General features: G+C 41.5%; 1 protein-coding gene across 3 annotated transcripts in view; it reads right to left on the bottom strand.

Moving 5' to 3' along the window:
• The window catches only part of MPHOSPH8 (M-phase phosphoprotein 8), a 53023-nt gene extending 40185 nt beyond the window's left edge, over positions 1 to 12838 (bottom strand). For 2 of the 3 annotated variants that reach the window (XM_047873552.1, XM_047873563.1), the window contains exon 1: positions 12521 to 12838. In XM_047873552.1, coding sequence (XP_047729508.1) covers positions 12521 to 12745 — 225 coding nt within the window. In that variant the 5' untranslated portion in view covers positions 12746 to 12838. The remainder of the gene's footprint in view (positions 1 to 12520) is intronic. The other variant, XM_047873555.1, reaches the window with a different exon arrangement.
• Positions 12839 to 15301: the final 2463 nt, after the last annotated feature.

Below are 15301 nucleotides of genomic sequence, written 5' to 3'. Positions count from 1 at the left end.
AATCTCCCACTAGCCTTATGGGCTTTCCTTTGTAAGTTACTGACTTGTGTGTTGCTGCTTTAAAAATTTTTTCTTTCACTGTATTTTGCAAATTTAATTACAGTATGTGTTGGTATGAATCTGCTTTGTTGATTTTGATGGAAGTCCTCTGTGCCTCCTGGATATGGATATTGGCTTCTTTTCCCAGATTAGGGAAGTTTTCAGCTTTTATTTCATTAAATAAAATCTCTGCCCCCTTTTCTCTCCCTTCTTCTTCTGAGACTCCTATAACATTAATATTGATTGATGGTGTCACTGAGTTCCCTATTCTTTTTTTTTTTTTTTTTTTTTTGTCTTTACCTATTTTTGAGAGAGAGACAGAGACAGAGACAGAGTGTGAGCGAGGGAGGAACAGAAAGAGAGGGAGACACAGAATCTGAAACAGGCTCCAGGCTCCGAGCTCCCAGTACAGAGCCCAATGTGGGGCTCGAACTCACAAACTGCAAGATCATGACCTGACCCAAAGTCAGACACTTAACTGACTGAGCCACCCAGGTGCTCCATTAAGCTGTTCTTAAATTTAATTTTATTATGTTTTTAGAGAGAGATTGTAAACAGGGGAGAATAGCAGAAGGAGAGAGAGAATCCATGGCCAGCACAGAGCCCAACGTGGGGCTTGATACCACGATCCTGGGATCATGATCTGAGCCAAAATCGAGTCAGATACTCAACCACATGAGCCACACAGGAGCCTCCCTAAGTCTATTCTTGTTTTGTGTAATTCTCCTTCTGGCTTTTGTTCAACTTAGTTACTTTCCATTACGGTCTTCTAGGTCATGAATTTGTTTCTCTGCTTCTTCCATACTGCTATTCATTTCATCAAGTGTGTTTCTCACTTGTTTATTTAAGCCCTTTATCTTTGCTATGTTATTCCTTATCTCTGTGTTAAGGGTATCACTCATGTCTTCCACTCTTTTCTCAAGTCAAGTGAGTATACTTATGATCACTGCTTTAAATTCTCTATTAGGCATGTCATATATGTTTTGCTTAGATCTCTGACCATAGCCTTGTCCTGTTTTTTCATTTTGGATAAATTTCTATGTCCTCATTTTGTCTGCCTCTCTGTTTCTGTTAAGAAAGTCAGCAATTTTATATATACAATGAAATACTACTTGGCAATGAGAAAGAATGAAATCTGGCTATTTGTAGCAACATGGATGGAACTGAAGAATATTATGCTAAGTGAAATAAGTCAGTCAGAGAAAGACAGATACCATATATTTTCACTCATATGTGGATCCTGAGAAACTTAAGAGAAGACCATGGGGGAGGGGAAGAGGGGAAAAAAAGTTAGAGAGAGGTAAGGAGGAAAACCATAAGAGACTCAAATACTGAGAACAAACTGAGGGTTGATGGGGGGTCGGGGAGACGGGAAAGTGGGTGATGGGCATTGAGGAGGGCACCTGTTGGGATGAGCACTGGGTGTTGTAAGGAAACCAATTTGACAATAAATTATATTATATAAATACACACACACACACACACACACACACACACACACACAAGAAAGTCAGCTATGCCTTCTACTCTTGAAAGTAGTAACTTTATGAAGAGGATGTCCTGGTGTGCCCTGCAGTGTAGTGTCCCCTGTTCACCAGAACCTGGCACTTAGAGAGTATCGTATGTTGCTTATACTTGGCTGTTGTATCTTAGTCACATTTCCTTTCAGTGCAATTGTTTGCACTGACTCTCTACCTTTGTGGGCTGTGCCTGCTCTCTGGTGTTAGTGGGACCCAGGCAAGACAGCTCTGAGGGGGACATGCCCATCAGGGAGCTTGGGAGCAGGATGATGTTGTTAGCAAATTTTGGGTTGGGCCACTAGTCCAATGCTGGATTCCTTGAAGTGCTATAGCAGCTGGGAGCTGTGCATGGAGGTGGCAGGGGCTAAAAGGCTGGCATGGTGCATGATGATAGCTGGGTATGGGTGGGCCTGGTGCACGAGAGTGGGTGGGAGCATGTGGCTGGGTGCAATATGCTAGGTATTGGAGTGAGCGTGCGTGGCTTTAACAAAATTCATCCTGAGTCCAGGACCAAGGTTAGCAGGCCTGGAGCGGGCGAGTTCTCAGGAGAAATCATGGGCACGGCATACTGCTAGCACATTAGGTAGCAAGTGTTTGTGCAGCTCTGCCTCCTATAGGTGGCTCTGAGTTTAGGCTGGTGGGAGTGGAGAGGAAAACAGCACCTGCCAGCTCCTTTGTTTTCAAAGAAGTCCCCCAACATGGTCCAAAATCAGTATGAACAGATCTGTCTCCTCTATGCCCCCAGTGTTGTATGCATGCTGTTTTTATGTTGCCTCTCCACAAAAGTTGCTGTCTCTTTAAGGGTGGCCACCTAGCTATCACTCACCCTAGTGGCCAGTGCAGTGCTGAGTCAGGTGACTTTTAAAGTTCCAGGTTTCAAGCCCCACTGGTTTTATAAACTCACAGAACTCGGCTCCTCTGGTTTTTTTTTTTTTTTTTTTTTTTTTAATTTTTTTTTCAACGTTTATTTATTTTTGGGACAGAGAGAGACAGAGCATGAACGGGGGAGGGGCAGAGAGAGAGGGAGACACAGAATCGGAAACAGGCTCCAGGCTCCGAGCCATCAGCCCAGAGCCTGACGCGGGGCTGGAACTCACGGACCGCGAGATCGTGACCTGGCTGAAGTCGGACGCTTAACCGACTGCGCCACCCAGGCGCCCCTCCTCTGGTTTTTAATGTTATGGGGATTAGTTTTCCCCGTGTGAGGTCCCTGGTGTGAGGGCCCATTTCTCTGCTCTCTCCATGCAATGCAGCTCCCTCTCTCCTGCAGGCAGCCTCTCTCTGCCTTTTTGACCTCCCTAACCTTTCAGATGCAGATTCTTCTCTATATTTAGTTGTGGAATTTCTTCCGCCAGTCTTCAGATTGCTCTCCAGTTTACTAACTTGGATGTAGACGTTATCTAGTTGTAAATATGGGATGGGGTGAGCTCTGGGTCCTCCTACTCCACCATCTTCCCAAACTCCTCCCAAAAAGGAAATTAAGAAAACAATTCCATTTATAACAGCACCTAAAAGAATAAAACACTTAGGAATAAATTTAACCAACAAGGTAAAAGACTTACAAACTTACTACAAAGCTGCAGTGATCGAAAGAGTATGGTACTGGCATCAGGACAGACAGAGAAAAATCCAAAAATGAACCCATACATCTACGGCCTATTGATTTCTAAAAAAAAATTTTTTAGTGTTTATTTATTTTTGAGAGAGACAGAGACAGAGCTTGAGCGGGGGAGGGGCAGAGAGAGAGGGGGAGACATAGAATCCGAAGCAGGCTCCAGGTTCTGAGCTGTCAGCACAGAGCCCAATGCGGGGCTCAAACCCACAGACAGTGAGATCATCACCTGAGCCAAAGTCGGACGCCCAACCAACTGAGCCACCCAGGCTCCCTGGCCTACTGATTTTTGATAAGGGTGTCAAGTCCAATATGGAAACAAATTGTGCTGAAACAACTGGAATTCCCCCCCAAAAAAGGAAGCTGGACCCTACCTCATACCATATACAAAAATTAACTCAAAATGAATCAGACCTAAATTTAAGAAATGAAACCATAAAATTTTTAGAAGAAAACATAGGGGTAAATCTTCAGGACCTTGGATTTGACAATGCATTCTTGAATTTAACTCCAAAAACAAAAACAAAAATAGGTGAGAGGAGTTCATCAAAATTAAAAACTTTTGTGCATCAAAGGACATTATCAACATAGTGAAAAGGCAACCTATAGAACTGAAGAAAATATTTACAAGTCACATCTGAAAAAGGATTAATATCCACAATATGTAAACAATTCCTATAATTCAAAAATAAGACAAACAAAAAACTAAGGAACGAAACAGAAAAATAAGGCAAACAACCCACTTAAAAAGGGAAAAGGACTTGACCAAACATTTTTCTAAACAAGATATACAAATGGCCAATAAGCATATGAAAAGATGCTTATCACCATTAGTCCTTAGGGAAATGCAAATAAAACCCATGAGACACTATTTCACACCAGTTACTAGATGGGTATATTAAAAGAAGCAAACACATGTAAAACAAATGTGTGTGAGAATGGGGAGAAATTAGAACCTTCTAACATTAGTGTTAGGAATGTAAAATGTTACAGCTGCTGTGGAAAACAGTTGGCAATTCTTCAAAAAGTTAAACAGAATTACCTTATGGCCCGATAATTCCACTGCTGGGTATACACCCAAAAGAACTGAAAACAGGAATTCAAACAAGTATTCATTCAACCATGTCCAGTAGTGTACTGTTCACAACAGCCAAAAAATGGAAATAATCCAAGTGTCCTTCAACAGATAAATGGATAAACAAAATGTGGTATACACATACAATGAAACATATTCAGTCTTAAAAGCGAAGGAAATTCTGACACATTCTATAAGATGGATGAACCCTGAAAATACTATGGTCGGTGAAATAAGCCAGAAACAGAAGAACAAATATTGCATGATTCCACTTACATTAAGGACCTGAATTAGCAGATTCACCGAGACAGAAGGTAGAATGGTGGATACCAGGGGTTCAGGGGAGGAGAATTATTGTTTAATAGGGACAGTTTCATTTGGAAAGATGAAAAAGTTCTAGAGATGGACAGTGGTGATGGCTGCATATCTACCCAAATGTACTTAACGACTCTTCTGTCTCTATGCATTTGCCCTTAAAAACATTAAGATGGCAAATTTTAAGATACATAAATAGAGAAACATGTATGTGAAACTACAATAAACAAGACTTAAAAATTACCTATTGTCGTTTGCCCATTTTCTCACTCATTTATAATAATTTTTCTTTTTAATGTTTTATGGCTATCAAATCTTTATCATACATTGGGGTGCTTGGGTGGGTCAGTTGGGTAAGGGTCTGACTCTTGATTTCAGCTCAGGTTATGATCTCACGGGTTCGTGAGTTTGAATACTGTTTGTGGTTTCAGCTGTCAGTGGAGAGCCTGCTTCAGATCCTCTGTCTCCTTCTCTTTCTGCCCCTCCCCCGTTCATGCTCACTCTCTCAAAAATAAGTAAACATTAAAAAAAGTCTTTATCACATATATTCCAAATTTCTGCTCCTCCAGAGTTCTGGTTTATCTTTTCTGCTCAATATCCAATCTCACTGAGAAGCAAGAATAGATGAAATAGTTTTCCGCTTGACCTGCAGAGCACTATTCTATCTTACACTTAACACCTGCCCGATGTTATTCACACAACCACCGAGGCAATAAACTTTCCAAACCAAAGGCCAAGTGCTGGTCCCTCTCCTTTTACCCTTCAACATACCTACACTGCCTTTCAATCATTCTGCCACCTGTAGAAAGACCAACATCGGTCTTGGATTGGAAACTAGTAGAATTGAAAACTAAGAAATAATGGGAAAAAAGTGCAACTTAACTTTTAAAGATAAGCCTCATAATCTTAAAATAATAACTAAGTCTAAACTGATACAGTGTGATGGGTCAGTTACATAACAGGATGAAGGGACCGATGCTTGTGCCCCATTATTTTTATGTGTACATAGAAACAGTAGTATCTGCTACTCAATGTAGCTTTTAAACCCTTATTTACCTTCAAATGGGACAGAAAAAAATGTATATAAATAGAGGAAAAAGACAAAATTAGTATTAACAACTGGGGGATATGCATGAAGGTATATGTGAGGCTATATATAATTCTTACAACTTTTCTGATGACTAAAAAAAAAAACAGTAAAAAAAACTAGTAAACATTTACTTCTACATTGAACACAGTTATAAATTTAGTGCTAGCTGTCAATTAAGCTCAACCTGGTCAATGAGAGTAAGTGCATGAACAACCATTCTCAAGTATTAAGTAGCACATCTCAATTCTAGCTCCAGATTTCATTTGTTAATAACTGTTATTGATCTTTATTTCAGCAGTTTTGTTTCATTCATTCATTGAACAAATATTTATTGAAAGTCACTATATGTTAGGAACTTTGAGTCTTAGAGATACAACAGTATAGAAAACAGATTAAATCCATGAACTATATGTTCTTTTACAGAAATCCTGTAGATCCAAATATTGCCCAGGGCTTTGCCATATATTAAATTTCATGATAAATTTATCTTCAAAATGCCAGAAACAGTCTATTTTCTTGGTAGCCAAGTTTTCTTTTAGCTTACTCAGTGAGCCAAACCAAAAAGGCAGAAGACAGTCCTCCTATCCTCCAAAAGTGCATACATAAAGTCTCAAGGCCAATGGGTCCCAGTGTATTATAAGCATGAAATGTTAAAAAAAAAAAAGTGCAACTGTAATTAAGCATTTCAATGGATTCCAAATGTGTTAATAATAGAAGTAAAAATATCTATCTGTTTTAGTGTTGCTTTAAAGTCGACAAGGAACACGTCATAAAAAATGTTACAATAATCAATAATATTAGGAATATGAAACTGAGAACAGCTCATGCATGTAAATTATTCTCAAATTAGTTTCCCATATTTCTAGCTTCAACTTCCTAAGTAATGGCTGCCTTGCTTGCTGGCAACAATATTATAGATTTTATTTATTTATTTATTTTTTTTTTAATTTTTTTTTTTCAACGTTTATTTTTAAAAAAAAAAAATTTTTTTTTTCAACATTTATTTATTTTTGGGACAGAGAGAGGCAGAGCATGAACGGGGGAGGGGCAGAGAGAGAGGGAGACACAGAATCGGAAACAGGCTCCAGGCTCTGAGCCATCAGCCCACAGCCTGACGCGGGGCTCGAACTCACGGGCCGCGAGATCGTGACCTGGCTGAAGTCGGACGCTTAACCGACTGCGCCACCCAGGCGCCCCAACGTTTATTTATTTTTGGGACAGAGAGAGACAGAGCATGAACGGGGGAGGGGCAGAGAGAGAGGGAGACACAGAATCGGAAACAGGCTCCAGGCTCTGAGCCATCAGCCCAGAGCCCGACGCGGGGCTCAAACTCACGGACCGCGAGATCGTGACCTGGCTGAAGTCGGACGCTCAACCGACTGCGCCACCCAGGCACCCCGAGATTTTAAATAACCCAATTAATCAAGCAAATATTCAATGTTAAACAATATATAGATATATGTCAGTTAAAATTAAAATTTTTTTAAGCACATGGAATATTAGTAATACTCTCAAATGTTTAGAAATTAAGCAATGTATTTACACACAAGTTATATATTGGAAAATATTTTTACCTGAATGAAAACATAGTACAAACATAATTTATGAGTTGCACCTAAACTAAGATCAGAGGATAATTTATAGTACTAAAGGCATATAATTTGAAAAAAAACAAAGGCTGAAAAACAGTTAGCTATGTATCCACCTCAAGATGTTAGAGAGGAGCCTGGGTGGCTTAGTCAGTTAAGCATCTGACTCATGGTTTGGGCTCAGGTCATGATCTCAGTTTGTGGGTTCAGGCCCCACATTGGGCTCTGCACTGACAGCATGGAGCCTGCTTGGGATTCTCTCCCTCTCCCTCTCCCTCTCCCTCTCCCTCTCTCTCTCACTGCCCCTCCCCTGCTCACAGTCTCTTTCTCAAAATAAATAAGTAAACTTAAATGAGAAAAATTATGTGATCACCTTGACAGATGCAGAAAAAAAATTTTAATGAAATTCAACACCCATTCATAAAATTATTTAGTAACTAGAGATAGAAGGGAATTTCTTTAACCAACTGAGGGCACATACGCATAAATCAAATGTATTTCTGTATATGAGCAACAAACACAATGGAATTTTCAAAAAGACTATTATTGCATCAAAAATACCAAATATACCTAAAAATACATTAAAAAAATTTTTTTTAATGTTTATTTATTTTTGAGAGAGAGAGTGAGACAGAGCATGAGCAGGGGAGGGCCAGAGGGAGACACAGAATCTGAAGCAGGTTCCAGGCTCTGAGCTGTCAGCACAGAGCCCGATGTGGGGCTCAAACTCACGGACCACGAGATCATGACCTGAGCTGAAGTTGGATGCTTAACCGACTGAGCCACCCAGGTGCCCCTACCTAAAAATATATTTAATAAAAGATGTTTAAGACCTCAACACAGAAAACTATAAGACATTACTGAAAGAAATTAAACTGATCCTAAATTTATCCACAGATTCAATGCAAATTCCAATAAAAATCCCAAGTTTTTATGTAAGGAAATTGGCAAGTTAATTCTAAAATCTATAAAGCATTGTTAGAGAAAAATAAGAAAGATCTGCTCAATGAAACATGACCCTCACATTACACTACGCACAAAATCAATTCTAAGTGAAGTGTTAAACATAAAATCTGAAAGGGAAAACAAAAGAGCACCTAGAAAAAAAATTATAGAGAATATCTAGGGTAGAGAAAGATTTCTCAAACCAAACATAAAAAGCACTCAACATCACGACAGTTTCCTTAACTATATAAACTGTTCATCAAAAGATAGCAGGGAAAGAGATCTGCTCACATCACCAACAAAAGGTATGAATCAAAATACGTATCAACAAATCAATAAAGACAGACAACCCAGTAGAAAGACATTTCATAAAAGAGGATAACTAAATCTCCATTAAGTATATGAAAAGATGCTCAATGATTTCAACACTGATTACTAATGTAGGATCAGAAAAATACAAATTAAAAGTAGGAAATACCATCATGAACCCATCAGAACTGGCTAGAAATAAAAAGTCTGACCATATCAAGTGCTGACAGGATGCAAAACAAAAGGGAATCTCATAAACCATTAGTAATAGTGTAAATTGGTACAACTGCTTTCAAAAATAGTTTCCACTGAACGTTGAAGATACCTGTGTCCCTTAAGTCTGAACAATTCCATTTAGTGTTTATAACCAAGGGAAACATGTACACAATGTATCAGGAGACATGTTCATCACAGAAGCATTATTCGTAACAGCCAAAACCTGGAAACAACCCAAATGCCCCTTAACAGTAGGAGAAAAGATAGGCTGTAATATATACATGCACCCGAATAATGTGCAGCAATGAAAATGAAATAAAATACAGCTCCACACAACATGGATTAAATCTCACAAAGATATTGTTGAGGGAAAAACCCAGACACACAAAATAAATATTGTGAAATTCCATTTAAATGAAAGAAAAAGGGGCACCTGGGTGGCTCAGTTGGTTCAGTGTCTGACTACTGATTTCGGCTCAGGTCATGATCTCACAGTTGGTGAGTTCGAGCACCGCATTGGGCTCCACGTGCTGACAGTGCAGAACCTGCTCTCTCTCTCTCTACCCCTCCAGCACACACTCTCTCTCAAAATAAATAAATAAACTAATAAATCAATAAATAAATGAAAAGAAAGTATGAAAAGAAAGAAAGAAGGAAAGAAAGAAAGAGAGAAAGAAAAAAACAGGTAAAATGACACTCAAGTGTCAAGGAATGCATCCTTAGATGGAAAAATTACAAAGCAAAGCACGAAACCTATTATCATATAATAATTCAGGACAATGATTCTGGGTGAGGATGGGGGTACTGATCGAAAAGGGGATTCAAAAGAGGTTTTTAGGGATGGCAGTCTAATATTTCCTCATTTGGGTGGAGGTTACACAGGTGTTGGCTTTGTGATAATTCACTAAATTGTGTAACTAAAGTATTTACTTATACACTACAAAATCAAATCAAATGCCCATAAACTGGCACTAAAAAAATGCCAGTTTTTTATTATATAAAAATGACTCCTATTCAAAATTGAAGGTAAAACCCAAGATTTGTCAGATTCATTTAATTCTTCTGAAAACATACAAAAAATTAGCAATAAACTGAAAGAATATATAAACGCCAATAAATAAATTTATATATAAATTTAGCATTGATGCTGTTCCGCCAAGCCAACCCTCATCATAATGACGGTCTTTATCTATCAGGATAGCACAGTCTGGTGGCTTGCGAACAACAGAAATACCATAGACGATAAGATTATAAGAAGGCCAAACAAACTGCTACCAGGACCCTTTTGTTTTTCAACTGGCTGGCTCACTCAGCAGTACTTCTAAAGTAACTGCCACAGTCCTGTTCTGCTGAGTTAATACTTTCATCTTACAAATCACTCATTTGCAAGAGCATCTAAAAATACAAGGCCCTGAGAACTAGAAATCTCACCCATTTGTACCCTTAATGTCTTAAACACTTAAGCTTCTTAGTTTCATCCACTTTTGACTAGAATATGAGACTTTGGGTATAGTGCCTACAATTCTTTGGGACCAGATATATTAAATACTGTATGAACTTAACTATATTGGAATTAAAATACATTAAAAAATATTATACCAAATAGGTGAATCACCTTAATTCTAAAGCTTTTACTCTCTTAACCAAATATTTTTCTAAATATCTTTTTTTTAAAGGTTTATTTAATTGGTTTAAGGCGGGGGGAGGGGCAGAGAGACAGAGAGGGAGAGAGAGAATCCCGAGCTGGCTCTCCACTGTCAGTGCAGAGCCCTACACAGGGCTCAGGAAACAGGAGATGACAACCTGAACTGAAATCAAGAGTCGGATGCTTAACCACCTGAGCCACCCAGGTGCCCAGATTTTTCTAAATATCTTATATGTGCCAAGCACTTGTATTAAATGAAGGTGATACAAAAACAGTTTAAGATTGGCTCTATTCTCTTGGGGCATCTGGGTGGCTCAGTTGGTTAAGCATCCGACTTCAGGTCAGATCATAATCTTGTGGTTTGTGGGTTCGAGCCCTGCGTCAGGCGCTGTGCTGACAGCTCAGAGCCTGGAGCCTGCTTCAGAGTCTGTGTCTCCCTCTCTCTCTGCTCCTCCCCTGTTCACGCTCTCTCTCTCTCTCAAAATAAATGAACATTAAAAATTTTTTAAAAAGACTGGCTCTACTCTCATCAAGGCGCTTTTGTAATATATTTGGGAAAACTATACAAAACAAAGTTCCTACGTTTACTGTATTGCAACTAACAATAATATTAATGGCATTAGACTTCAATTATTTATCCTCAATAGCCAGAACTTTTCAGTGTAAGCAACCATGTACGCTACAATTCATCTCTGTATCCTCAGAACTTAACACTGCACCTAGCACAAAATATGTGATTAAAAAAAAAAAAAAGTTTGCTGAATGGACAAAAAAATTAACACAAAGTAGCACGTGACAAATAGAAAATAACAGACAATAAAAAGAACATACCGATCCGACTACGCTATGGGACCTTTGGTCATCTCACACTTACCTACTGAGACAAATTAGTTACTAGTTTCCTAGAGGGTCCATCCTTCCACCCTCTCTCCTTCACCCCAGCCTGCAGTCCATGATTCATTCACTCATTCAATAATGTGATATACACAAAGCACTTACTGCACGACAGGCAGTGGATTGAGTACCACTGATACAAAAAGTAATAATAATCATATTTCCTGTATTAAAGGAGCCTAGGGGCGCCTGGGTGGCGCAGTCGGTTAAGCATCCGACTTCAGCCAGGTCACGATCTCCCGGTCCGGGAGTTCGAGCCCTGCGTGGGGCTCTGGGCTGATGGCTCGGAGCCTGGAGCCTGTTTCCGATGCTGTGTCTCCCTCTCTCTCTGCCCCTCCCCCATTCATGCTGTGTCTCTCTCTGCCCCAAAAATAAATAAACGTTGAAAAAAAAAAAAATTTAAAGGAGCCTAAACCTAGCAGGAGAGGCAGACATATATAAAGATTAGTGCTTTAAGTGCTAAAACAGAGGTCTAAACAAAGTGTTACAAGGGCATAAATGAAGAAGCACCTCACTCTGCAGGGACCAGGGTCAAAAAAGGATTTCACAGACAAACTGACTCCGGGAGAGAGAGCAAGACCTGAGAGACTGAGGAGAAAGAGAACAGTAAGCGCCAAGTGTGATGAAGAATTTCACGTATTAGTGTGTGGCTACAATCACATAATATGCAAGAAGAGAGGAAAGATAATGGTCAGGCTTTGGAGACCTTTAAATGCCACCTCCTGGACGCGATTCTGAGCACGAGAAGATCTGAACGATCTGAAAGCAGAAAATCGATCACGGCCTTGGAAAACACTGAGACGACGGCGTGGACAACGGACTATGAGAAGCGGCACGATTTCAGCGTCACTCCTTTCCAGCACTGAGCAGTGGCCCCAATCAGTTATCTAAACACTGATGACCGTGACAAATCCTTCACCAACGGTCGGCCCCCTCGATACTCACACACCGCAGCCTACACTGCTTCCTCTCTTCTGGCCACACAACCCTTTCAAACTTCTTGAAACGTACCCTCACCGCCACAGACAGCCCAAGAGTCCGTCCAGGGTTGTCAGCGCAGGGCTCCCAACGTGCGCGCGCTTGCGTCGGCTCTGGATGTCACGTTCCTTTCCCCCGCCTACGTCGGGTGTCTGCACAAGCTTTTCCACCTTGTGAATTCGGGGAGGGCTTCGCGTTTCCGCGCGGCAACCCTCTACAGAACTCCCATCGCTCCCCGCTTCTGCACTTCAAGCCCTGCACGCCCAGCCTCGCCTCCCCCGGCGCCCACGTACCCCCTCCGTCTTCATGTCCAGTATCTTTTCCACCTCGAACACATCCTCCCCGTCCTCCTCGCTGTCTCCAACGGCCTCCGCTCCTTTCGTGGCTGCGTCCTTCTCTTGGCCCACTGCTCCAACACCTTCTCCTTCGACTTCAGGAGACTCACCATTGCTGTCGGCACCTGAAACGGCTGCGGTCACGCTCGCTTCCTCCGCAACCGCCGCAGCCGCCGCCGCCATAATAGGAGCCTAGCAAACCGCCGAAGACGAGCGGCTGCGACACACACCCTGGCGGTTCCTAGCGCTCCGCACTCGGCTGTAATCCACTCGGGCAGCGTGACGCGACTGAGAGGGAAACCCGCCAATGGCGGGCTCGGGACCCTGGAGCGACACGCGCTTAAGCCAATCAGATGGAGGCGGGCGCGCCGGGGCCCCGCGGAGCCTACGGGAAGCGGGTGGGCGGGCGGAGGGGCGCTCCGGCGGAAGGGCGGGGCGGCTCGGGCCGTGAGAGACGAGCGCGCTGGGCACCTCCGGCGCAGGCGAGGGGTCCCGGAGGGCTGTTTGGGAGCCCCTGACGCGAGGGGTGGGAACGACTCGGGGGAGGGGCTTGTCAGGGCTAGTGAGGAGAAAGGACGGAGGCTGACGGGGTACCTCGGGGGGGGAGGGGCTCCGGTGTGGAGCTGGAACGGGCGGCGGAGGCGGGTTCCCCGGTGCTTCCCGGGTCGGGAAGGGGTGGCCGGGGAACACCGGAGCGCGGGAGCTCCCCCTGGAAGAGAAGCTGAAGCGTTTAAGGGGGGTGAACGCCGCGTGGGGCCTCCTCCCTCGTCCAGAGCGCGCAAGGGCCCAGCCTTGGGCCTCCTAGGAAAAACAGCGCCCCCTCCCGCCCAGACCTGAGCGGGCCGGAACGCGATGCCCGGCCTTTCGTGCCTGTGTAATTTTGATTCGTTTAACGCATGTGAACGAGCCAATCAGACATAATTCAGAGTTGTATTGTATTTTATTAAGTATTGTTTAAAGATAGGAAAAATTTTTTTAATGTTTATTTATTTTTGAGACAATGCGAGAGACAGTGCAAGCGGCGGGGGCGCTGACAGAGGGAGACACAGAATCCAAATCGGGCTCCAGGCTCTGAGCTATCAGCACAGAGCTGGGGAGGGACTTGACTCAGGAACGGTGAGATCATGAGCCGAAGTCGGACGCTTAACCGACTGAGCCACTCAGGCGCCCCGGAAAAAAAAAAATGTGTTTTAAGGAACTGGCCAAAAAACATTTGTTTTCCAAGTTCTAGAGATTTTTTCCCCATTGAAAACATTGACGTGATAAAGTATTTTGTCCCCCTTATGAATGATTGACAAAGATAGTCATCCAAAGTTGCTAGGATAATCCACCTAAGGATAAAATATTTTTCTCACTTTGAACTGCAAATAAAATCTTTATGGTAGCAAGCTTTTCATTTTTTGTGTCTTTGAATGGTGGACTTAATTTACAAGATTTCATTTAAATTAACTCTGAGGTTAACTAAAGAATAATCTATGGTCCAGCGGATCCATTTGGAGAGGCACATCAGATCTTTGAGTGGGCACAGTGATTTATTAGTTTAGTAAATGCATCCTGTGTACCAGGACTTTACTAAGCATTAAGAATACAAAACAGTCCAGCGTGGCATTAAAATATAGCTGACTGTATTGGAAGATCTCATTGGCTTTATTCAACGTTGGGGCAGCATTCCATTTGGCAAATAGAAAGGAGGTCCGAAGAAATGCAGAAAGAAACAAGCTTCGCAAGGCAGAAAGGAGGTGGGGCATGAAGTCATAAACGAAAGGATTATTTCAGAAAAATTCGCTGTCCTTTGGGGGAAGGCTGGGGTCTTTCAGACTACCTCACTAGTACAGCTAGGAAATTCCAGACTCCTGGTTAAGATTATATTCCTAGAAGAGGCTGAGACTGCAGTTAGGTTGGGTGTAGACTCTTGGTTTGCTGATGTGGGGCTTGGCACAGATAACTGTGTTTTGGGCCTGTCATCTCATTCTTAACGGTCTCTCTGCCTGCCACAGACTCAGTCTAAAAAGGAAGACGCAACAATTCTAATAATTGGATATCTTTTTTAAAATAAGTTTTTAGAAAAATACTGTAAACAACATCTGTTGATGAGAGAAAGCTCATTTTTTCAGAATTTCAGTTAATACGCATAGAAGAAAAGATAGAGGATCACAATATTTCATGAAAATGATTCAGGCAACAAAACCATGAGGTGAAAGATTGATGACGAACTGGCTGCCAAAGTATCTCTTCACAGATCATTTGTTGGTTGTAGGGGAAACACAACTTCACATTGGAAAACCCACTGATCCATATTAGCATTACTAAAAGTAAAAGAACCAAACCATATGGCTCCTGTTGACAAAAAGATTGATCCTTAATCTATTCAGGACCTTAGATCAAATTTCCAGTTTACAAGAAATATGGGGAAAGAAAAAGTGGAAACAATCAAATCCAGAATGTGGGACATCCTTTAGGACGACTGACCTTGTTTCTTCAACAAGTCAATAGCAAAAGAAGAGGCAAGAGAAGACTGTTCTAAATATATAAAAATTTGGCAAAATATTTTAAATGATGGGATTTATATTGATTATACTATTTTTCTGCTTTTATATATTTTTGAAATAAAAATTTATGTTCACTGTAAAAAATTTTTAATTCAAAAGTATGTAACAGAAATAAAGTTCCTATTCCTCAGATGTAACCAGTTTAGAATACGACAGATTTTTATCTCATACATGTATAAACACCCATTTA

The sequence above is a fragment of the Prionailurus viverrinus genome, chromosome A1 (genome assembly GCF_022837055.1).
Source record: "Prionailurus viverrinus isolate Anna chromosome A1, UM_Priviv_1.0, whole genome shotgun sequence".
Classification (NCBI taxonomy): domain Eukaryota; kingdom Metazoa; phylum Chordata; class Mammalia; order Carnivora; family Felidae; genus Prionailurus; species Prionailurus viverrinus.
The sequence above is the reverse complement of the archived record's forward strand: the minus strand, read 5'-3'. Positions and strand labels throughout refer to the sequence as shown.